This window comes from Balaenoptera borealis, assembly GCF_965194805.1.
Source record: "Balaenoptera borealis genome assembly, chromosome: 7".
Lineage (NCBI taxonomy): Eukaryota > Metazoa > Chordata > Mammalia > Artiodactyla > Balaenopteridae > Balaenoptera > Balaenoptera borealis.
In genome coordinates this window covers 86,713,907-86,737,011 of record NC_138864.1, presented here as the reverse complement: position 1 = coordinate 86,737,011, position 23,105 = coordinate 86,713,907, and the positions used below count along the sequence as shown (strand labels likewise).

Sequence of the window (23,105 nt, the reverse complement as noted above, 5' to 3'; positions counted from 1 at the left end):
AGGAACACAAATGTCTTAACAAGCAATGGCACTATGCTGACTGTCAAAACTTTGGAGGTTTGCTATTATCTATTAACACTTTATAAAAATGAGTTATTGTAGGGTATATAAAATATATCTAAATAAAGCTGTTAAAAATGGATGAACCTGAATTTGCCATAGCTTATTTGTAAAGTATAACACGACACATCTTGAAATAGAAAATGCATTGTTTTAAATCTTAAGCCCTTTATTTACTACAATGCAGAACATTTTATTTTTAGAGATCAGTGGGTTTTGTTTTGTTGACACGTTCACTTATTCAACTCAAAACAAAAGTCAGGAAAATCACATGGTGACCAGTAGTAAGAGCAAGCATGTAGACCATTCTTTGTACTGATGTTAAGTCAACCGATCAGTAAAGCCTTTCTTTCTGTCTAATAATTAGGACAAATTCACTGTTGCCAAATAGTGTTGGTCTAGGAATCCTCTAGAAATAAAGGCTTTCATTTCATACATGGAATAGTCACAAAATGGAGATAGCTTACTTTAACTCATTGGATTTGCTCATCCTAAATTGCTGTGAGATTCAGAGAAATGGATATTTTGTCATACGTTGTGCAACAGTTTCTTCAAATACCTGCTCATCCTCAATAAAACTAACAAGTCATCCAGACACGCCATCATCTCAGTGTGGGACACAGCGGTGGACATATCCATCATGCACACATATAAAATTAGGAGACTCAAGGAATATGCAAAGATGGCAAGAAATCATTTGATTCTTCGGTTATGCTCTAGTGACAAATATATATTTCTTGGCAACCAGCCAATCAGTTTTGGAAATAATATCAGACCATGACCCAATAAAGTCTAACAGCCTACCCCTTGCTTTACATGCACCATTACAGCCTGTCGCCAATCTCTAGCCATATTTCTCAGGCATACTTTCCTTTCTTTGGAAGTATGAAATGCCCCTAGATAAATTTGCCCTTCTCCAGAAAAACACACTTCCCATTCAACTCCAAATCCTATTCAAATCAAAAATTAATTCAGGCAGGCAATTTGGATTTCTTAGAAAACTTCTTAAAAATGACAAATGTATGTGATGGTAAAGCCATCCAATATGTCTGCATGCTGCCTTATTAAATTAAAAACACCTGGTTTATTTATACAATGTATTCAATGGCTTACAGATTAGGATCCTAGAAACAATACATGTCTTATAGCAAAAAATATACATATAATAATCCACCTATAGTTTATATAAATGATGAAGTGTTTCTGAATATATCTATATATCTATATATGTACACATATATACTCTGCGTGTGTATTTGCAGAATCAGCACACAAATATCACAGTCTTTCATTGGCTCTTCCACCTCAGTGTCAAGAACACCAGGTTCAAAGTCTGAAGGAGCGGAACAAAGGTCACCGCTGAGGACAAAGGACTGGCTTGATGCACCTTCCTTTGTGAAGGACCAAGTTTGCTGGACAGTGACAACCCGCAACACACGGCTTATTGCAGGGACCGATCTCATTCCAGTTGTCACAGGTCTTGGCACATCCCGGGCCACAGGTATCATACACGGCACCGTGCTTACACTGGGTGGCTGAAAAAGAGGAGGTGACGTAGGTGAGATGTGGGGAAGCCATTAGAGCCAGGTTAATTCACCCTCAGCCCCATGCCATTCCCGAAGGCTCACGTCACTCATGGCACTGGTCTCCCCACAGCACAGGTGCAGCTCTGCATCCTAACAAAAGAATAACAAACACCCAACACTGCCCAAACACTCTAGGAACCTCCTGCACCTAGAAAAACAACATCCAAGATCCACCTGCTGGGCCAGAGAACTTCAAAATAAAATAAAATGAAAAAGCTTTATTCCCAGATAGGACAAACTATACATTAGTCAAGCTACAGGGAAATCTATAGGTTATTTAGGTATTGAGAATAGTATGAAAAGTTAACTCCAAATAGTTCTTCCAGCTATTGAACTGAGATGAATAAAAATAATTTCTGCAACCACCTCGATATTCAAATATACAGAATTACACATACAGGGAAAAAACCTGCCAAGGGTATTGGAAATGAGTGACATATTTTAATCTAGTGATCATGTGTTGAATTAATCAATCTGAGACAAATTGAGCAAGAGTCGGGTAGGGACCAGTGGAGAAAAATCAGATGTGTGACTGGGGAGAGGGAAGAGGCTGGCTGGCTGGTCAGAGAACGTAAAAATGATGATGTAGCCAAATCATAGCAAGTTACTATCTTTGTTAACTTGGAGCTGAAATGATTTTGACAATATTCTGAGACTTCCTGAAATTCAGGAATACATTTGTCAGAAAAAAATACTGCCAACATTCTGGAAGTTTTATGACACGTGGACTTTTCCATCTGAGTTACTTCCAGTGACAATCAAAGGCGCCACCCCTCATTCTCAGGAGTAGGAATGTTGACACATGTAGGGATTTAGAACAGGGAACCAGGCCGCACAGCAGGAGGTGAGCGGCGGGCAAGTGAGCGAAGCTTCATCTGTATTTACAGCCACTCCCCAGCACTCGAGTTACTGCCTGAGCTCAGCCTCCTGTCAGATCAGCGGTGAAATTAGATTCTCAAAGGAGCACGAACCCGACTGTGAACTGCACATGCGAGGGATCTAGGTTGCGCGCTCCTTATGAGAATCTAATGCCCGATGATCTGAGGTGGAGCTGAGGCAGTGATGCTAGCGCTGGGGAGTGGCTGCAAATACAGATTATCATTAGCAGAGAGGTTGGACTGCAAGAGACCATAATAAATCAATTGCTTGCAGACTCATATCAAAACCCTATCAGTTAGTGGCAAGTGAAAACAAGCTCAGGGCTCCCACTGATTCTGCATTATGGTGAGTTGTATAATTATTTCATTATATATTGCAATGTAATAATAATAGAAATAAAGTGCACAATAAATGTAATGTGCTTGAATCATCCCAAAACCATAACCCCTCCCCGCCCCGGTCCATGGAAATATTGTATTCCACGAAACCAGTCCCTGGTGCCAAAAAAGGCTGGGGACCGCTGATTTAGAAGAATCCTCTTGAAGAACAAAAATAACAATCCAGCCTCCAGCTGCACTTGCCTTTGTCTACAGTTGCTGGCACACAGCTCGTAGAACACTTGGAAACCTCCAGGGTGATGAGTGTCTTTTGTATGCTGGTAAGGACTGGTGCCTAGGGTCCCTAGATAGCTTCAGGACGGGGGTTGGTTACCAAAAAGACCAAGGCATGATTAGAGGGTTGGAACTTTCAGCCCCATTTCCCAGGGATGGGGAGAGGGATTGGATATTGAGTTAATCACTTTCAGCCAGTGATTTAATCAATCATGCCTACATAAGGAAATTTCCATACAAAGCCCTAAATGACTAACGACAGGTTCAGAAAACTTGGAAACTGGCAGACACATTTAGGTGCTGGGATTATGGTGTCCTCACTCCACTGGGACAGAAGCTCCTGTGCACTGGGACCCTTCTAGACCTTACCCTCTGTACCTCTTCATCCGGCTGTTCATTTGTATCCTTTATAATAAACCCGTAAGAGCAAATAAGTGTTTTCCAGAGCTTTGTGAGCAATTCTAGTAAATTATTAAGGCTGAAAGGGGAGGGGGTTGTGAGAACACCTCTCTCCCCTGACTTTGTAGCCAAGTGGAGCAGACGTGAGGGTAACCTAGGGACTCAGTACTTGCAACGGGCACCTGAAGTGAGGCGTCTTGTGGGACTGAGCCCTTAAACCTGTGGAGGCCCATGCTAACTCTGGGCAGTTAGTCTCAAAATTGAATGGAATTTGAGGACACCCAGTTGGTGTCCAGAGTGTTGGAGAATTGGTTGGTGTGAGGAAAAAAAAAAAAACCCACACATGTGGTGTCAACTTATTGTGAGTAAAAACAGTTCGTTTCCAGGGCACTGGACTTTTCCTTATTTCCCAACATGCTACTTCTCTATTTTAAAGTAGTCCATCTATGAAACTTACTTCAATTAAGTAAACCGCACGTGCCACTTGTTTTCCGCCTGGATCCTAACTGACACAGTGGATAAGTAAAAATTTACTACTATTCTTTAAGGCTACTTTCCCTAACGTTACCTCCACCATGGAACTCTAGTATGTTGTTTTGGCTTCTCATAATTTCATTCTATTCCTTAGGCCACTAGGAACCTCCTGGAGCCAAGCCAAGCCTGAAGACCCTGCCCTCTGCCTTGACCTAGTGCCACCGTCAAGCTCGGTGAATGTCACCACCATTCACCCTATCTTCCCCTCTTTTAGACTCAGTTCCCAACCTTTTCTCCTGCCTCTCTTGTCTGGAGAGGATGTCCCTTGACTGTATACTCAGAGCACCTGGTGCCCACCTCTATCCCTGCATTTGCAACATGAAATTATAATCATCCATTTCCTTGTCCTCTCTTTCTCCAACTAAATCTAGGCTACTTGAGGGAAGGGCCGTTTTGTTTATTTTCAGCAGTAGTGTGGTGTTTAACATATAGAAGGGACTCAGAGAGCTGCTGTGTGATTGATGCATTGATAGATGGATGAGTGGGTGGATCAACTTAATTAGTCTTCTTTAAATCTCTTAACTTATGCATTTCTGATAATCTTTTGACTTTTTACGGATCCTTTCCAAGTTCTCTTTTTCTCTTTTCAGTGATTAATAGAATATCCTATACATTGGACATGCCTAATAACTTGGAAACACCCTAGCTGAATATCATATTCACAACAAATAATTGTATCCATGTGTTGTTCTATTTTTATGGATCTGTGGTGTTCAAAGCTGGAACTCAGGGTCGACAGAGAACTTCCCAATGCCTGGACCCCCACCCCAGACCAATTAAATTAGAATCTCTGAAGGTAGAACCAGGTTATCAGTATTTTAAAAATAATTTTAAAAATACTCCCCAGCACAGTTAATTTTAATGGGCAGCCAAGTTTGAGAACTGGTCCTGTAAACAACCCTCACATTCATGCTTCGGTCGCTGTAGAGACTCACGCCTTTTCAGCAAAGAAGAGGGCAACGAATATTTCCAAAGTGGAAGTAGGTGCACAATGGAAGCTCCTGCTGTTTCCCATCTTCCTCCACCGAAAACTCTACTGGAGCTCTTCCCAGTCTCAGCGCACTCATCCTCTCTTATTGATGACTTAGGACATCTGCAGGAGCACCTTAACCCACCTCCCTACTGCCTCTCCTCATCGGCACCCAGCCTTCATTTGTCATTTCTGCTTTCTGACCCGTCTCTTCCAGGAACTTGCTCTATTATTTGTCCTTCTCCATGCACATTAATCTTCTCTGTCTCTATTGGCTCCATCCTCTAAATATTGGAAACATTTTCAGGTCAACACTAATCTTTAGCAAAATATTCCCTCACCTATCAGACTTCTTACCTCCAGACTTCATAGAAAAGTTCACAGTCATTTTATCCAGTTCCTGTGCCATGAATTACCATTGGTGACCTACCTTCCTCACCCACCATTTTAGTGAAGCAGTGTCCGCTGACGTTTTCCACAATGACCATATCCACGGACATAGAGGCAGTCCCCATTCTCACATGATCTCACCACAAAACATTTAGTCTTTTTGTCCATTTTATCTTATGACACTGAAATTTCTAGGTTCTTCTGCTAACTTCTTGCAAACACCTTCTCTCTCTTGGGCTTACTTACCTGCTCCCTGGCACTAAATGTTCAAATTGCCTCCAAGACTCTTCCCCTGACAGTCTCTTCTCTTCTCTTCCCTTTCCTTCTCTTCCTCTCTCTTCCCTTCCCTCTCTTTCTCTCTTCATCAGTTACTACAGTATTAGCTCTAATTTCCAGTCAAAAAGCTCTGAAATTGATTATCATCTGTTTGGATTCTCTTCCTAAACCAATCATTTTCCAAGTCTTAATTCAAACGTCACCTCCTTCGAGTAGCTACCTGGATCTCCCCCAGGATACCCTTCCGTCTTCATACAACAGCACTTTTCACATTATAGTTACGTTTACTTGTTTTAATCCCCCAATTATTGTGCAGCTGTAGTTCTTAATCAGAGATGCTCACAAGAGTCTCCTGAGGATCTTTTAAAAGATACACATTCCTCAGCCCCTTCCCTAAAGATTTTTGCTCTGTGTCTACAGTGGAGCCTTGGGTAGCTGTAGATTTTAAAGGTTCCAGGTGTCACTACAACAAGCACCCCTGGTTGAACAGCATGAACCACTGAGGCTGGGACTCCTGAGGGCAGAGTCCTTGTCTTCTATGATGCAAAGTTCTGGCACAGGGCCAGGCACAGAGGAGCAGCTTAATAAATGTCTGTGCCTGTTGGATGATGATTTCATCTTAATGATGTTCAATCCATCATCCCGGTTCCCAAGCTGGATTACATTTGGCTGGCCTTAAGTTCATTTTCCACTCTGCTGCTTCCAGAATGCCTCTTTCAACTCACTTTTCCCTCCAGATACTTTGTTCCCTTTCAGATCTTGCAAAGATCCCTTCTAGTATGAAAACTCGGCAGAATTTCCTCTCTCCCACCCATGTTCTTCCTTTTCCCTCCTCTCCTATAGACATGCATTCTCCCATGTCTTTTCCTCTCTCTGACCTCTCAATTCTTTCTTCTAATTCCACCACTTAATTTTCTACTGCTCCTCTGTGACATCTTACCTTTGACTACTGAACACTGAAATTTCCCTCACCATCTACAGGTAGAAATTAGAAGGTTGAAAACGAAGAACTACTAGAAAAAAAAAAGGATCTTTTTCATCATCTCCAGTCAATTCAAATTAAATCAACAAACATCTACTGAGTATCTACTATGTGGCAGGCATTCCCTTAGGCCAGGGAATCCAATGTGAATCAGATATCATCTTTGACCTCCAGTCTCAGGAGCCTGGACTTACAACCAAATAGGTGAAGGGGGCACATAAACAGATTGTTAATTAAGTGCAAGATGTACACGTTAGGCAGTGAGAACAAAGAATAGTGGAGGAGTAAGAGAGACATCAACTCAATGTGGAGGGTTGGGTAGGGATCCAGGAAGACTTCAGAGAATAGATCCCACTTAAGTCTTAGAAGGTGAGTAGACATTGTCAGTCAGACAATGGCAGGAAGAGTTTCCCAGGCAGAGACAGCACTGAGAGCCAAGGTGGGGGTGGGGGGTAGGGGGTAAGGGGGTGTCAGCAACAACAAGCAGCCATGACCCAATCAGAAATGGGAGGATCCTTGCTTTGTTGGAGGAAGGGAGCATGGGATTTGAGTGGGAGAGTAGGAGGAGACAGAGGCAGAGAAGTAGGCAGGGGCTGTAAGCCTTGAGGAAGAGGAATCTTGCAAGGGTTTTAAATGGGGGGGATGACATGATTAAATTTGCCTTCAAACTGGCACATCTTTTAGAAGATCCTAGAAAGTTAATCCTGACTTGGACCTTGTTTTATTACCCTCTGTGAATCTATTTTTTTTCAAACTTATAAAAGGCAAACAATACCTTTTTACAACATAAATGATTTGCACAGGGGCATTTGAAAAGGCTTCATTTGATCAAATACATTTTTTAAAAACTAGGAAACTACCAAAGTGGTTAGGGTTAGCAGGTATTTATTCTCAAGGGGGCACATAAGCAGCTACTCTGTAATGCGTGCAAGGACCATTACACGTTACTTTCTGTGGGACCCCATAAAGGCGCCACGTGTTGACTTTATCAATACGTTCAATAAGTGTAGATCTGTGCCCTCTGGAACTCACTGTCCCCATGTGCCCCTACTGTGCTGAAGGTCACAGTGCTGACCTTACCTCCTAATCCTTTACAGGATCCTTTCCCAGTCAGCCAAGGGAAAGATGAGTGTGTATAAGCAGAGCAGAGTTGCTGCAGGGCAGGAGCCGGAATCACCTGGAGTTTGTAGAATAAAACAAGGAGGAAACTGCTCACAGAACCCAGCAGGCTATCTCATGTGCTGCCGGAACACACACACCACTCTGAATATCCCAGCCCCTTGCCCACTTAGAAAATGTATTCCTCCATGTTCAGTGACAATTAGTAGTGGCACCTACAGGGAGGTTGGCAGAAAATCTACTAAGGATGGCAAAGTAAGATGCAGGAGCAAGGTCATAGCAAAGTTATAGAGTCAGAAGGTACCAAGTAACAAGTATCAATGATAAGGAACAAGTGAATAGAAATTGGAAAGATCTACACAACAAATATTTCCATAAATTAGTGGATGCTTACATAAATAAATATATATTCATAGGTATATATATTTTACTACAGTGCACTTGCTTATTTGTGTTCTCATAATAATTAAGAACAGTGGCTATAATGCAAATTGACCTAGGTTTGATTCCTAGCTTTCTTAGTTTCCACCTCTGTGATTTTTAGCAAATTACTGAAATATTCTAAGCCTTAATGTCCTTTACAGTAAAATGTGGGTAACAGAATGTTAACATATAATTAGAGTGGGGATTAAATAAGATAAAATGTAACACAAAGTTCTAGTATCGTCCTTGGGGCAAAGGAGGTGCTTAGAAAATAGTACAGATTAATATAAATGGTCATTAATGAAACTTTTAGAGACCTTCAGAATAGCCCTCTGCACATTGTATTGTACTTAGTAATTCCTGTACTAAACTAGAGTTTCATTAGTCCTCCTTGCCACAGCTAGTGGGCATACACTTCATATGTCATGCTAGTGCTAAAATCCAGCCTCGCCTGGGAGATGTCACTTGTTCATTCAGAGGTTCTTGCCTGGCTGGCTTCTTATTTGTTCAACTTCCAAGCCTTTTTACCCTGGAAAATTTCTCTTCTCAGTATTAAGGGGCCTTAAGTGCTGTCATAAGTCAAAAGATCTGGGAACTAAAAGTTAGTAAAGAGTATTCTTATAGTCTTCAATATTCCAGATGACTCAGAAATGAATCTACTGAGAGATGCTGCATATCTCCGTAAATACCAACTGTCAATTTGTGGAAGTTCAGTGGGAGTGTGTGTGTGTGTGTGTGTGTGTGTGTGTGTGTGTAAAAGCTTCCCCTGCAATCAAACATTGACAGAGTTATACTTCACTCAGATGGTTCTGCTAATTTTAAATTAGGTAAATGGAACCTTTCAGAAGCCGTATTCCTTTTCCATTAGAAAAGTAATTTTAGCTGCTGAGATTCAGTCCCTGAACTCAGGATCCTGGAGGGGGGAAAGTGTAGTCCTCAAATGTATTGCATGCACTGAATGGGTGTTAAATACAGCCTGGCATCAGGAAGAGAGGGTTCACATGTTCCGTATCTGATATGATCCTCATCACAGCACCATAGCTAATAAAATTAATAAAGTTCTGCTGAGCCCCACATTACACCAGCATGAATGGCTGGGGCTTGAGTCCATATATTTTATTCATTTCAAAGTAGAGAAAAGGAGACGGGCATATTCAAGGTGTGGTGGAAGGACCCAGTCTCTCAAAACCCTGCCCTTCCTATACTACCCAACACTGACGCATTAGGTGGGAGGTAAGCCAGTTAGTCTCACCTTTCAGAAGCCTCAGCCATACCTTAATATGAGTTATTTTTTATCAACTCAATCCTCCTCTGGGAAGACAGCATTGACAGAGAGGCACTCTTGCCGTGGAAAGTGAACTCAGACATAAAGATTGGACTTGGGCTTGCAGAGGAGAGAGCAAAACCAAAAGGGAAGTTCACAAGTAGATAAAAGGGTCTGAGAGCTTTTTAAGGACATGGATTAGTGACTGTGTCAAGGGGTGGCTTGAGGAAGCTTTAGTAACCTCCAAAACGCTCGTCGTCCTACTCCCCCAGAGCCACCCAAATAAGCATACAAATTAACTCGGCGGTTTCAACTCTGGCTGCAGGTCAGAGTCTCCTGAGAGGTTTCAAATGATACACAAGGCCAATTAAAGCAGGATATCTCGGCAAGGGGCCCAGGCATAGTTTTCTGGCTTATCTTTTAAGCTCCCAGAGTGACTCCAATGTCCAGCCAGATTGAGACCCACTGTCTAAGTGAACACGATGTCCATGCACTGAAAATACAGACAAAGGCAATTCTTGAGCCCTCTTCTAACCGGATGACAGCTCCTGCCCTCCACCGGTATAGACCCTCTAGAGTTAGCAGTGCCATGAACTGCCTTCTTTTCTAATAGCAGAGCTAAGGTTTCTAGTATTCGTGTAGAATGTTGCAAACCCCAGTCTCTCCCTACCAGGCAAATCTGGTCCTTTACAGAAAAACATTTGCAAACCCTTGCAGTGAAAGACAAACATTTAGTCATCTCATCTTCAGGTCTAAATAAGAGCGGCAGTTACTACTGACTATCTTCTATGAGTTGAGCACTCTTCTAAGATGTTTCACGTACGTATCACTAATGCTTATAACTCTGCAGGGTAGATATTATTGTACACTTCCAAAATATTTCTAAAATCTCTCTTCTTCCTCCACACACTGCCTCCATCTTAATCCAAGCCGCCATCATTTTGTCACCCCAAAGACTGCAATGGCCTCTTGCCTTCAATCTTGCCCTATTCAGTGTATTCTCTACACAGCAGCCTCTACGCAGGGTGACCTTTCAAAAGCAGAAGGAGGGTTGCTTAAGGCCCGTCAGTGGCTTCCATTCTTCTTGGAATAAAAGCTAGACTCCTTCCCAAGACTTGCAGAGTCCTGCAATCCGGCTCTGGCTTCAACTCCACTCTCATCTTGTGCCCCTCTTTCCCCTGCCCTCCACACTGACTCCCTTCCAGTTTGAGAGCAGCTAACTTATTCAGATACGTTTCCTCCGCATAGATCTCTTGCCCTGAGTCCCTTCGATCCTTCAATGCTCGGCTGGAATATCATCCCCACAGAGACGCGCTCCCTCTTCACCATCTAAGTAGCCGCCCACTCCCTCTCCATTTGTTTTCTCTTGCTCTGCCCTATTTGCCTCCTCATCACCCTTACCACACTTAGCAAGTCTCTACCATGCTCGACTTACTATTTTTGTCTGGATCTCCCACTGGGCTGCCAGCACCTCAATGACAGGGACCTCACCTCATCTCTTACAGTCACCAAAGTGCCCACAGTGCTTTGTTCAATGCCTAGTACTTACCCACTTTGTAAGAAACATTTCTGGGATGAACAAAGAAGTCCGTTTTACAGATATCAAATAAGCTAATTTACTTGCCTGAGATCAAAGAGCTAGAATGACTATTACAGCAATCTCTCAGGAGGAAAAGAACATTCTACTAGTGTTTGTATAACCATTTCTCTCTCTCTTTCAAAAAAAAAATCACACTTATCCTGAAGACCTTAAATGACTGTAATTGTCCGGAATCTCCTTTGCTCCACACGTAACCTAAACCACAGCTATGACTGTCCACGTGCTAAGCACATCCAGCTGGTAGCTTGAGGTTAGGAGGATTTTGCAACAGTGGAAATCCTTAAATTGTTCAAATGTGCTTGTCACAAAGCATTTCTCTGAAGTGCTTTCTATCCTGCCCAGTGGGAAGCCCCCGTGTTTTATCAAATTGAAATCCAGGTGGGCCACTGATAAGATTTCCCTCTGGCCAAGGGAGCATGTGACCATTCACATCTCAGGTCTTTTCTATTGCTATCTTGGGCACTGGAGTGAGTTTCTGATGTTTGGATCGGCCCGGAGCTTCTCACCTGCACACTTCTGCTGAGGCTCCCAGTGGACGCTGATGCCCTCTCTCTGGCAGGCGCGGGTATATGCCAGGAACGACTCGCAGTAACAGTTTTTATGGACTGGACATTCACACATATCTGTCACGCAGGACCTAAGGGACCCAATAAAAAGAAATGAACATTCAAAAATATCAAATTATCAAATGTCCTAAATGCAGCTTGGAGAAAAGGGGTGGGTGGGTGGATGTCAACCCTTGATTGGACATTAAAGGTTGCTGTTTTAGGCTGGAAACCTAAAAATGATATAAAAATCCTGCATGAAACCTTACTGGATACCTCTGAATAATGTGACATCAGGTTCCCTTTCTTTTAGAGCAGGATTGGCCAATAGAACTTTCCATAATGATGGAAATATTCTATAGTCTCCACTGTCCAAAGTAGTAGCCACTAATCATATCTAGCTATTGAGCACTTGGAATGTATCCAATGTGACTGAAAAACCGAATTTTTTATTTGGCTTAATTTTAATTAATTTAGTTGCAAACAATCACATATGCCTATTGGTTACCACGTTGGGAAGGCAGCCCTTAGAATATAGTCCCTATTCAAGGTGCTGCCATTTTGTGAATAGCTCTGATATATGAATAACAGGTTCTATTTCAATATAACCCAAATAGTGACCAACTCGATGAAAGCATAAAATCTCATGGCTTTCTGAAGACAAACAATTAGGATTCAATTTTGCAATATCTTAGAATCTTAGTCTTTTGAGGAACACACTGAACCTCGTTCTTTAGAACATGGGGTGACAAATTCCAAACAAAGCAAAACTTTCAGGCCCCTAATTAGACTAAAAGATAAAGGCGACTGAGCCAAGGTCTTTGTTGCTTAAGTTTAAATATGGAAATGATGAGCCAGGATGTAAAGAGAACCGAAATGTGTTTTAAATACAAACTAATAAATTTTCAAACATGCTGACCTCGGAGGCATAATAACAACCTCACACTGGAATATGATATTACAGTTTACAAAGGACTTTCACATGCAGTCTGTCACTGAGTGCTAAATAGGACGTAGCACAGTCCCTGTTTTATAAATGAAAACTTCATTTTACAAATGAACAGATAGGCCCAAAGTCACATTAATAAGTGACAAAAGAGTGAATTAAATTACGCCTCCCGAGACGAGTGCTCTTTTTGTCATAGCATACCACCATCCTCGTCTTCATCTTCCAGCAAGTTTACTGTCTAACAATTTTGACTTAACATTTTATGCAAGATGCCCAAGGCTGATAAAATTAGGCTACCCTTATTTTTTTCATACCCTGTTCAGCAAAACCTCTTCCTTACAGAATCTAATTCAAGGCTGGAAGCAGAAAAAAATAATATTCAAGATTACAAATAGCACCAATGATCTTGAAAAGTGATCAGGACATGGTCATCCAATGTTACTATGTGAGCATTGCCTCTTGGTGTGAGACGTGTACATACCTGATTACAGAGAGTAACCTGCTAGCTCTGGGTGGAACTGGTGCACTGCCTGCTCTGAACAAGAATTAAATGGCAGAAACCATATTAAAGAATCAGTAGACTCACCGTGTACCCTCAAAGTTATTACATTTCAACACTCAAGGGCACAGCCTTGGGAAATGGAAACTAAACTGGAATAAAAGAGAAATGGATCTGAAGCCTCAAGAGTGCTTCCATTTCATCCAATGAGAGATCATTTGATGCCTGGTACTTAAGACACAATAATCAGGACAAAAAAACTACGCTCTCTTCTCTCTGCAATAATCAAAACTGTATTTCTTAATACCTTCTCCACTTGTATTACAGAAAACCTGTGAAATTGTGTTCACCAGCAAAGCCTTTCCAATATTAGACACACATGTTGTGTCTTTAAATTCACGTGGAGCCTCTGGGCTTCCAAGAAAAGCCAAATAAAGCCTGTCCTTAAAACAGCCTCTAAATGTCTGAGTATGAACCCTCCTCAACATCGTTTCCTTTGTTGTTTCGATTTTTATTTCAGACTAACCCACACTGGTCACATTCATGTTCAGACTTCACAGCAACATTTTCAGCTGCCCCGGTCCTACCCTCCAAGCCCACTTCTGCTTCACATCTGTCACGCACCCTCTTTCCTGGCCCAGGGGTATGGGTCTCTTGCCCTTGTACTCAGCTCCCACTGACGTGACAAAAGTGGGATGGCACCTCGTGGGCCTGGTAAAATGACTGTACTTGTATGGAAAAGATCTCGACAGGAGGAAATGCACCCTCTGCTTTGAAAGAATGTCTAATGCAATTCTGTAAAATTGTGTGGACAGTCAACAAACAGAATTTAACTTGTTTTGTGTGAAGGGATTGCTGGCCAACGTTTTCCTCCTTTTCTCTTTATTTCTTCCAGTTGTCTTATGAAGCTATTTATACAGTTTAAAATAAATTCTGGACAGCTAAATCCAATTCACTGAGACGGTTGAGAGAAAATGTTCTAAGCACATACTTAATAATTGCTACGTACACGTACTCAACCCCACCGACAGACTGCTCTGGGCCCTCAGACACAATCAATTATATAGCTACTCTTTAAAACTAAGGAAGATTTGGGCTTCTTCTATTACTTATTCTATTGCCACTCATGAGAAACAATATTTGAGGGAAAGACGTTTGTCAAAGTCAGCCCTTGACTTGAAATATGTCACATATTTCTAAAGGCTTGAAAGATGTGTTTTGTCAAAGAAGTTAAAACTATGTCTTTTTTCATTTGTCAAGTTGATTTTTATGCAAAATTGTGCCCAGGGTTTGTGAGAGAATGGAGAAATAGACAGTGCATACTCCGCTGGAAAAGTGTAAAACTGTTAGCTCTTATTTTGAGCATTTTGCTCTACTCAGCTTTTACATGAATTACCACATTTACTCCACACAGAATTGGATACGAGGCAGGTCGTATTACTAGCTCACTTAACAGAAAGGGAAAGTGAAGCTTGGAGATGCTAACAAGTTGCCCAGGGTCACATGGCTGATGACAGACCCGGAACCGCAAAACCAGGACTGAACTCAGGTCTTTCTCATCTCAACACTCATATTCATAACACCACTAGAAGATCTTTCTAGAGAGCAATTTGGCAATACTTATAAGTAGCCCTAAGAAATGTTCTTATCCTTTGATAGGGAAATTCCACATCTAAGGAAATAGTAACGCATGTGGACAAAGACTTTATATACAGGGGTTTCATCACAATGCTATTAAAATGAAAAAAAAAAAAAAAAAGAAAAGAAAAGAAAAGAAAAAGAAAAAGAAATAACCTAAATTGCCTACAATAGGGGCCTGGTTAGATACATTTAGGTGACCTCTATGATGAAATATTCTATGGATATTACAATGATGTTTAGGAAATATATTTTAAAATGCTAGAAAATGTTCAGGAAGGATTAACTGAAAAAGAGCAAAACTGTTTCAGTCTTGTGTGGTCACACACAGAAAACAAAAATAACTGAAAATAGATACGCCCAAATATTCATAACAGTCAACTCAGAGTGGTGGCTCTTTTTATTTTCCTCCATATTTTCTGCAATGAACACATATCACCTTTCTAAAAAGATAAAAATCACAGTGTATTTTTTAAACAACAAAAAGAACGACATAGGACATATTAATACTTAATTCCAAATTTAGGAGCTAGAGTGAGAAAATAAAGAATGGGAGAAAAACAGAGTTTCTGTTTGTAGATCTTAGTTATTAAATACTTCTCCAGCTAAAATCTTTCCAATCTGTGGATCGGTGGCGGGGGGGGGGGCCTCCTGACATAGGCTGTGATTTGATTCACTTTATGTTGTCCTCAGATTTCCACGTCATTGATCTACTGATGCTGTGAACTTGACATCCAGGAGGATGGAATGGATAACGGAATAATTATGCATGCTTCTGCTGGTTACAAAGGAATTTATTAAGAGAAAATAAAAGCATCCTCGTATGCCTTTCAAATTTCAGGGAGGGGCAAAACTATTGTCATTCAATTCCTGTTTATCATACTTAATAATTCAGCATGAGGAAAATCTAATTTATGACACAGTGGAGTTGAATTTTTATATGTTAATGGAAGATTATGGTCCTTTCCTTAGTCAGTATTCACCGATATCTACATTTATATTCATTTTACAGAATCAGTAGCAGAATGTTAGCACTTTCAGTAGTTACTGAGATTTATGGCTTTGGCTTCTCTGCTTTCATGGCATTATTCTGTCAGTCATGTTCTGTTTGATGCTGAGTTCTTGGTCAGAAAACACCGCCACCCATTGCACCAGAGGGAAAACACAGGTTGCACTGCAATTAAGCTTTACCAGGAATGCTCTGCAGGTAAAGAGCACTGGCCTGTGCAGTCCCTTTAAGGCATACTTTCTGTCACAGGAGCTTTTAATTCATGTATCTAGAAATGCTTTTCTGATTTATCCTCCCTGCACTTGGCATCTTTCCTGACAGCAGAGAGGTGCAGGCAGGACTCTTGCTCCGTGGGGTTTGCAGAGCTGCATGGTGCAGAGAGATGGAAAGAGGACGCCGAGAGCTACTGCAGGGTCCCAGGGAGCTGAGGCCGTGCTTGCCAGCACTCTGTCATGCCACCTGCCTCCCTTCTCTAACCATTTTATGTACGTGTGCCGTGTGTCACTAAGACCCTTTGAAGGCTTTTCCTCATAGCACCCAGCAGGTACGAGTATCAGAGCCCATCTGTGGTCCCTTCCCTCCCTGAAATACAATTTATCTGCAGGGGGGCCCTCCTCATCTCATTTCCCTCCCTCGAGTTACAACCACTGCCTCCTGCAAAGCTCTAAGAGAGCAGCCACTAGCCACATGAAGCTGTTTGAATGGAAATTTAAGTTAACTACGATTAAATAAAATTTAAAACTCAGTTCCTCAGTCACACTAGCCACATTTCAAGTGTTGAGTGGCCACATGCGGCTAGTGGCCACCATATTGGACACTTATACCAGTTCCATCACTGCAGAAAGCCCTACTGGTACTGGACGGTGGTACCAAGTATGCAGCTCCGTCTATGTTGGAAAACCATCCCTGTCCTCCGCAGAGGGATTTATAGGTGTAGTGAGAGTAAGATCAAGTTCACTCCTGATGTCTTACCGGGCACCTACAGAAAAAGTTCAGATTTCTTGGCCTCAAAAAGTCAAGGTCCCTAGCGATCTAGATCATCCCTCTTTCTTCCCCACTCATTCTTTTATCCAGTCACATATGAGTGTCTTATTAACCCTCAGGTTTCCTTCTGCCTTGCTGTTCCTGCCTTGAATGTGCCTCCTTGTCTTTTCCACTGGAAAAGTCAGATGCCTATCCTTTAAGGCAGTTCAAATTCCTCCGTGGTGCTCCCTGACTGGCCCAAGAAAAGTTATCCCCTTCCTATTGGGTCTTATCCCCTCCACACCTTTATTCTTGCGCAGACCCTTTGAATCCTAATTACCTCTTTCCCTGTTTCAGGGGGAGGACTGTATCTCGCTCATCCAGCCAAGCACTGTGCCTTGCACACACAGCTCATTAAACATTCAGTGAATCATCAAAAGTGGATGAGAATGGCCTGATAACCTTCACACAGCTTGTGCAGGGTCAGACAGTTGGACACCGATATCTGAAGGGCATGAATCCATCCTTGCCCCTACTTGCTGGCCACTGCCTAACATGGCCACGGCATGCGGGCTGCTGGCCACGGCCACCTAGGAATGAAGCTGCTTCTACAAGAACCTTTCCGCCGTCGTTTTCATTTTGAACTTTTTGCACCCCTCTCCGGTATCCCAGAGGATTTCTTTTTAATTTAATGAATGGTGGAAAAAAGGATTTGATGAGAGAATTCTGCATTCATGACACATTTTTGGAAAAGCACATATCCAATATTGTAGGAACAACCTATAGCTCTTCTTGTTACTAAAAAGGCAAGCCTCCAATGCTGCTAAAATCAAAACATCCAACACCTCTCCGCTTCTTAGCAACAGCATACCAAGTGATTTTCCCTGTGTTTTTTCTGGCATGAGGGCCACCGCTGCCAGACAGAAGCAAGTGCTCATGACTTCGCTACCCAAACACAGTTTTGAGGACAGATATATGAACCATTGGGAACTCTCCACACTCTGCTGCTGGGGACACAGAAGGGCAAGCCAGGAGTGACAGCAGCCAGCCCCATCTGGGAGCCAGAGTCAGAGCTCCGGCTTTCCCCTCTGCCACCAGGAAGGGTCTTTGGCTGGGCTATGTTGTTTAATCTGGAGGTCGGCTTCCCTAGAAGCAACACTAGAACGAGACCGGAAGATGACTAGAAAACCACACTGGGGTCCTATGGCTTTCCTTGCTCCGTATATCTGGAAAGTTCACAGAAGCAAGTGAAGGCATCTCAGGCTTGTTAGTGCCTGGGAATCGATGGGAAAGGCTACGTGAGACAGAGTCCTGGTTAGATGGACAGAGTGTGTTTAGCTACCAAGAGCCTACTTAAAATCTCACGTTTACTTTAACCCTTGAATTCTGCCCTGAACCTCCCTAACCTGAGTTACATGGAAGTAACCAGAAGTAGTAGCCACGGTCAGTATCCATGTCACATTATACCTAAGAAAACAACTCCACACGTAACTCAGTAGTGGCTACCTCGGTTCTCCTCAGTACTACAGTATATGGGCACCCTTACACCTTCACAAAAAAACCACACTCTGACCTAAAAAACAGGGCCCACAGATTCAATACTGTGAACTATGAGATTGCTTTAGTGAGTTGTCAATGGGAGTGCGGGGCAAACTTGCAGAGCCAGCCAGTAGGGAGTCCCTGCTGCCCCCTGCAGACTCTTCCTGGGCTAGCCACAGTTTGGCACTACCGTGGCTTAACTACGGGTGAGAATAACTGAAAGCAAATATTGGCTTAAATATTGGTTCCAGGCGGCCTGGGGTTGCCAGGCCAGTACAGCAAGGTCAGGCATTTCTGGATGGGCTTGTGCATTTCATGAACTCTATCCTAGGAGACAGGGCAGGAGACTCTGGGAGGCCAGCTGTTTCTCTGGTTGTGGATCCTGAATTTATCTGCAGTCCAGCTTTCACCACCACCAAAAGACACACACACACACACACACACACACACACACACACACTTGTTGGACCCTGAGCCCACTCCTTAGTGTGAAGAATGAATTCATTGAGCCCTGTTTGTTCCAGACACTAAGAGAGGCACGGAGATTAACAGAGATGCACTGTACCGAGAAGGGGAAATTGTGCAGATACTAAAAACCAAACTCTTAATGATGTAATGCCTGCTATAACGGGCAGGCAGCTAGAGCAATGGGCAGCTAGAGCCACTAATTCCACAGGGGCGGGCAGGGTGTCCAGAGGTTTCACAGAGTAGGAGAGATGCAGGAACTGGGTCTTGAAGGATCTGTGGAATCATGTTTGGTTAGAGAATGAAGAAAAGGAAATTCCAGGCAAAGAGAGGGGCCCCAGGAAAAGCCCAGAGTTTCCAGTTACTCTAGAGGTAATAGCCACGGTCAGAAGGCATACTCATGTCACATTATACCTAAGAAAACAATCCCAAGCATAACTCGGCAGTGGCTACCTCGGTTCTCCTCAACACTATAAGGGCACAGGGTTTTCAGAGTAAAAGCCCAAGTCACCAGATCTGAGGTTTGACAATCATGTGACCCAAACTCCAATGTTAAAAAGCAAAACAAAAAGTCCCTGACAGGCAGTCACAGAGCCTGCTCCTGAAGACCTCATTCCTCACAGAATAGCCTGGCAGGTCTACTGTTAAGGCATTTCTTTCTTTTAGGCATTCCAGTCATCATAATCTCCAACCTTAACTCCTCGGTGTGACACCCGGTGCCACACGCGCTCCGTGAGTGTGCTGGTGCCCATGCTGGCTCTTCCACTATCCTCCTGAGCTCCCCACTCAGCCCCGTGTGTTTTCATCTTCTTGCCTTCAGGGTCCTTCCCTCTGTAACTGCTCTCTTCCTGCCTTGACAAGAATAAAAATCCAACTACCAAAATAACAGGGAAATAACCTACCAAATCTGTTCCTGTCGTGTGCACACGGCCTACTTACACGTACTTCCAACCTAAAACCTAGGGACGCTACATGTGCACCTATTTTACATTCTCCAGACACTGAAAAATACTGTTTGCTTTAATCCTCATAACACTCCCCAGGAGGCAAATGCCATGACCTACACAGCAGAAACTAGCGTGTTGCGTAGGAGTTCCAGAAATGGGCATCAGCCTCGGACACCCTTCTAAAGCCAGCGATTGTTTTGGTGGAATAACAGGTGTCTGTGGACACAGAGATCTCCTTGAAAGAGTAGCAATGCTTATGATTTTCCATAGATGCCAATTTTAACAGGAGTCCCTCACACTTGCTTTGAACAGAGACCAAACGACCATCATGCATGTTCTGGAACCTAAAATATTTTCTCCCTTGATAAGGCCATATATCAGATCATATGTGGAAACTATGATTCCTATGCCCATAGTTAAGTTTTCTTGTGTCTTAGGGTCGGGGAAGGTGTGTACACCATTCTACTTGCCCCACACCCAGGCGCTACGACTTTAAAGGGGCCAAAGCCAAAGACTCTATACACACTAACATGGTTGGAAATACTCCTCTTCGGAAAGATGAGCGACCTTTGCTTGAGTGTGAAACACTGGCTCCACGAAGGGAAAAGCTGATGAACAGACAATTGCTGAGTTGTCACTCGTTATTTCAGTTTGGGCAAAGATGTCTCACATTCATCACATGAGAGAGGAAGCCTGGTCACTACCCCCCTCTAGTGGCCAAGAGCTAGAGCGTCAAGTAACCGTAATTCTTATTCCAGCATTTGCTTCTTACCCTTCACTTTTCCGGGGGAGGCTGGCTGATAAAAGAGAACATAAAAATGGCTGCTTGTCAGAAAATCAATCACTTTTCTCTTAAACACGTCCAATCCATCACTGCCATGCTCACTGTAAAACAATCGTAAGGCTGGTTGGTGGACTAAATCCCTGCATAATCATGAACGCCTACGCGGGGTGCCTGCGCGGCGCGGGGAGGGGTTGGGGTATTGGAGGTGCACCCTGCCAGGAGGGCAAGCGAGGTGGGTCACCGACGGTAACAGACCAGAAGCTTTTCCATTTTTTGTAACATCTCATTTTCCTTATGCACTGCATCTAGCTTCACATACTTTGGTTTTTACAAAAAAATCTCAAGTACAAAAGAGTACCAGACCTTTCACGTGAGCAGGGGAGAAACTCTCTCCCGCATCTGAGGCGGTAACACAACCTGAGGCCGAAGATGCCAGCGTGATGCCAATATTCATCCATGTTCCTGCCTCTTCATTAGTAAAAAAGCAGGTCCCTACAGTACCAGTATTCATGACTATGTCTAAACATGGGCTAAAACTAGGTGATATTCATACGTGGAAAGACCCTCCAGGAACAAGAGGGGACTCTTTACTCAGAAAATCTCAATATCTCTTCTTTGGGGTGACCCGTCTCATCATATTTCTCCCCCGACACAGACAGATACACATCATCTTTGAAACTGTTCCATTCAACTTGACCAACACTAGTTGAGTGCCTGCTGTGTACAAAGCAACCCTGCTCTAAATTTGAGACATTCACGGTGTGGTGAGGAGGGCAAGACTGGGCAAGGCAGCGGGCAACAGGCAGCACAATTAAGGAGGCTCAGCCTGGGGCTCCTGTAAGTGCAGGACGGCTCTGGAGAGGAAGCCTCCTTGAATTGCGCTGCCGGGACCCCCTGCTCATCTCTGGGCCCGGGGAGAGGAAAGTGTGCCCGCACAGGTGCTCCCACAGGACAGCTATTAGGGAGTCGCGGGGAGTCAGCAGGAGGAGGCAAGGAGCCCCGTGGAGTCCCCACCCCCGGGTGAAGGCCCCAGCTGTGTCACTTGGGGTACAGTCCTTCCCCTTCCTATGCCAGTTTCCCTTGTATAATCTCTCATAGGCTTCTCATGAAAAGTAAGGGAGAAAAGAGACTCCCACTCCCACCACCGCCGTCCCTAAAGAGGAGAAATTCATCCACACCCGGAAGTGAAGGTGAGAGGCGGCCAAGGCGGAAACCCCGGGGTTGGCGTCCTTGCCCAGCTGATGCTGAGTGAGGAGGGTGTGGGAAGTGGCATGCTGTTTTCTCTTCTCTCGCGCTCTAGGGTGGCATCCCCTCGCCTCTGCTCTTGGGGACTTCTAGCCCCTGCAGCTCCGGGACGGGTCTGCCTGTCTGCACCGCGCCTGCCCGCCGAGAGGGCAGCTATCGCGAGAGCTTCTCACAAGGGCGGCGAGGCTAATCCACGAAAGCGAAGGCGTCCAGCATCTGGAGGCCACACCCCAGCCACACGCAGCAGCCGCCACCAGCCCAGCTGCTTCAAAGGGGCCGATGCTTCCAGGGCCTTTTTCACATTAGGCAGTGGACGGCTGCCAAGCCCCACAAACCCTCTACTACGTGCGCTAATGAAAGGGCCGCAGTGGCAGCCGCCCCTGGAGGAGGCTGCGCGGCGGGGAACTTTTTTCAGATTCTGGGTGCCTTTCATCAAGCATCCGCCGAGAGCTTCCACCATCAGCTAGCATTCACATCCAATCACCGTGCAAGGAAGGGCTTTTTGCACTCCATAGTCCGTGCAGCTTGGCTGCACAAGGGAAACACAGTCCACCAGACCTAACAGGAGAAGTGTCCTTCCTGAGAGCTCACCCCCATCAATGCGGGATGGCACGCAGCTACTCTCAAATCACAGAAGAGGTTTAGGGATCAGACATTCCCCAAACCCAAATCATAAGCACCCTGGGCCCACCGCTTCCTCACCAGCTCCCCACCCTCTGCTGGAATGACAGCACCCTTGTATAAGCCCCAGAGAGATGGAATGCGAGGTCTATTTCCTAGAAGCAACTAAGGAGAAATCGCTTTAAAGGCCCTGCAATGCTCGGGTTGCGGTGAGGCAACATTTCCTGAGTACCTGCTACATGCCACGTGCACTGCAAATATGAGCACATATAATTATGACTGCAAAATTTTTAACAGAAGAGAGAACTAAGACCCAAAGAGGTCAAGTAGTTTTTTGTTTGTTTAACATCAGACTGTTCAGTAAGTAGCAATGCTGGGTCCGTGCTCTCTCCCTTACATCTCACTGCCTAATATAGTGCATGCTATTCCTTCCACTGGAATGTTCTCCCCACTTCTCCTGGTTAAAAACTCCTCCTCCTCCTTTTATGCAGGCAAAAAGCTTTCTCAGGGCAGGCTTCCGAGATCCCCAAACTAGATGAGGATGCCACTAAACATTCTCGTGGTGGTCCTGAATGGCCCTTGTCACAGCCTGCAACCATGTCCTTGTGGGATTCATGCCTCCCTCCATCCACCCCACTACTCTCCAGAGTGGGCAGGTTTTGCTCACCATCTTTTGCCGGACTTGGTGCAGTGCCTGGTTGAGAGTAGATGCTCAAAACCTATTTTTCCAAATGAATCATTTATCAATGTTTTATAGTCAAGTGCAGATAAAATGACTGCTAAGTCAACAATGAGAAGCAGATGGCTA

At 43.8% G+C, this 23,105-nt stretch overlaps 1 protein-coding gene across 3 annotated transcripts in view; it reads right to left on the bottom strand.

The window, feature by feature from the left end:
- Positions 1–204: 204 nt before the first annotated feature.
- Positions 205–23,105, bottom strand: part of BMPER (BMP binding endothelial regulator) — a 255,436-nt gene continuing 232,535 nt past the window's right edge. For all 3 annotated transcript variants that reach the window (XM_082399457.1, XM_082399456.1, XM_082399458.1), the window contains 2 exons: positions 11,600–11,730; positions 205–1,595 (listed from right to left, as the gene is read on the bottom strand). In XM_082399457.1, coding sequence (XP_082255583.1) covers positions 1,414–1,595; positions 11,600–11,730 — 313 coding nt within the window. In that variant the 3' untranslated portion in view covers positions 205–1,413. The remainder of the gene's footprint in view (positions 1,596–11,599; positions 11,731–23,105) is intronic.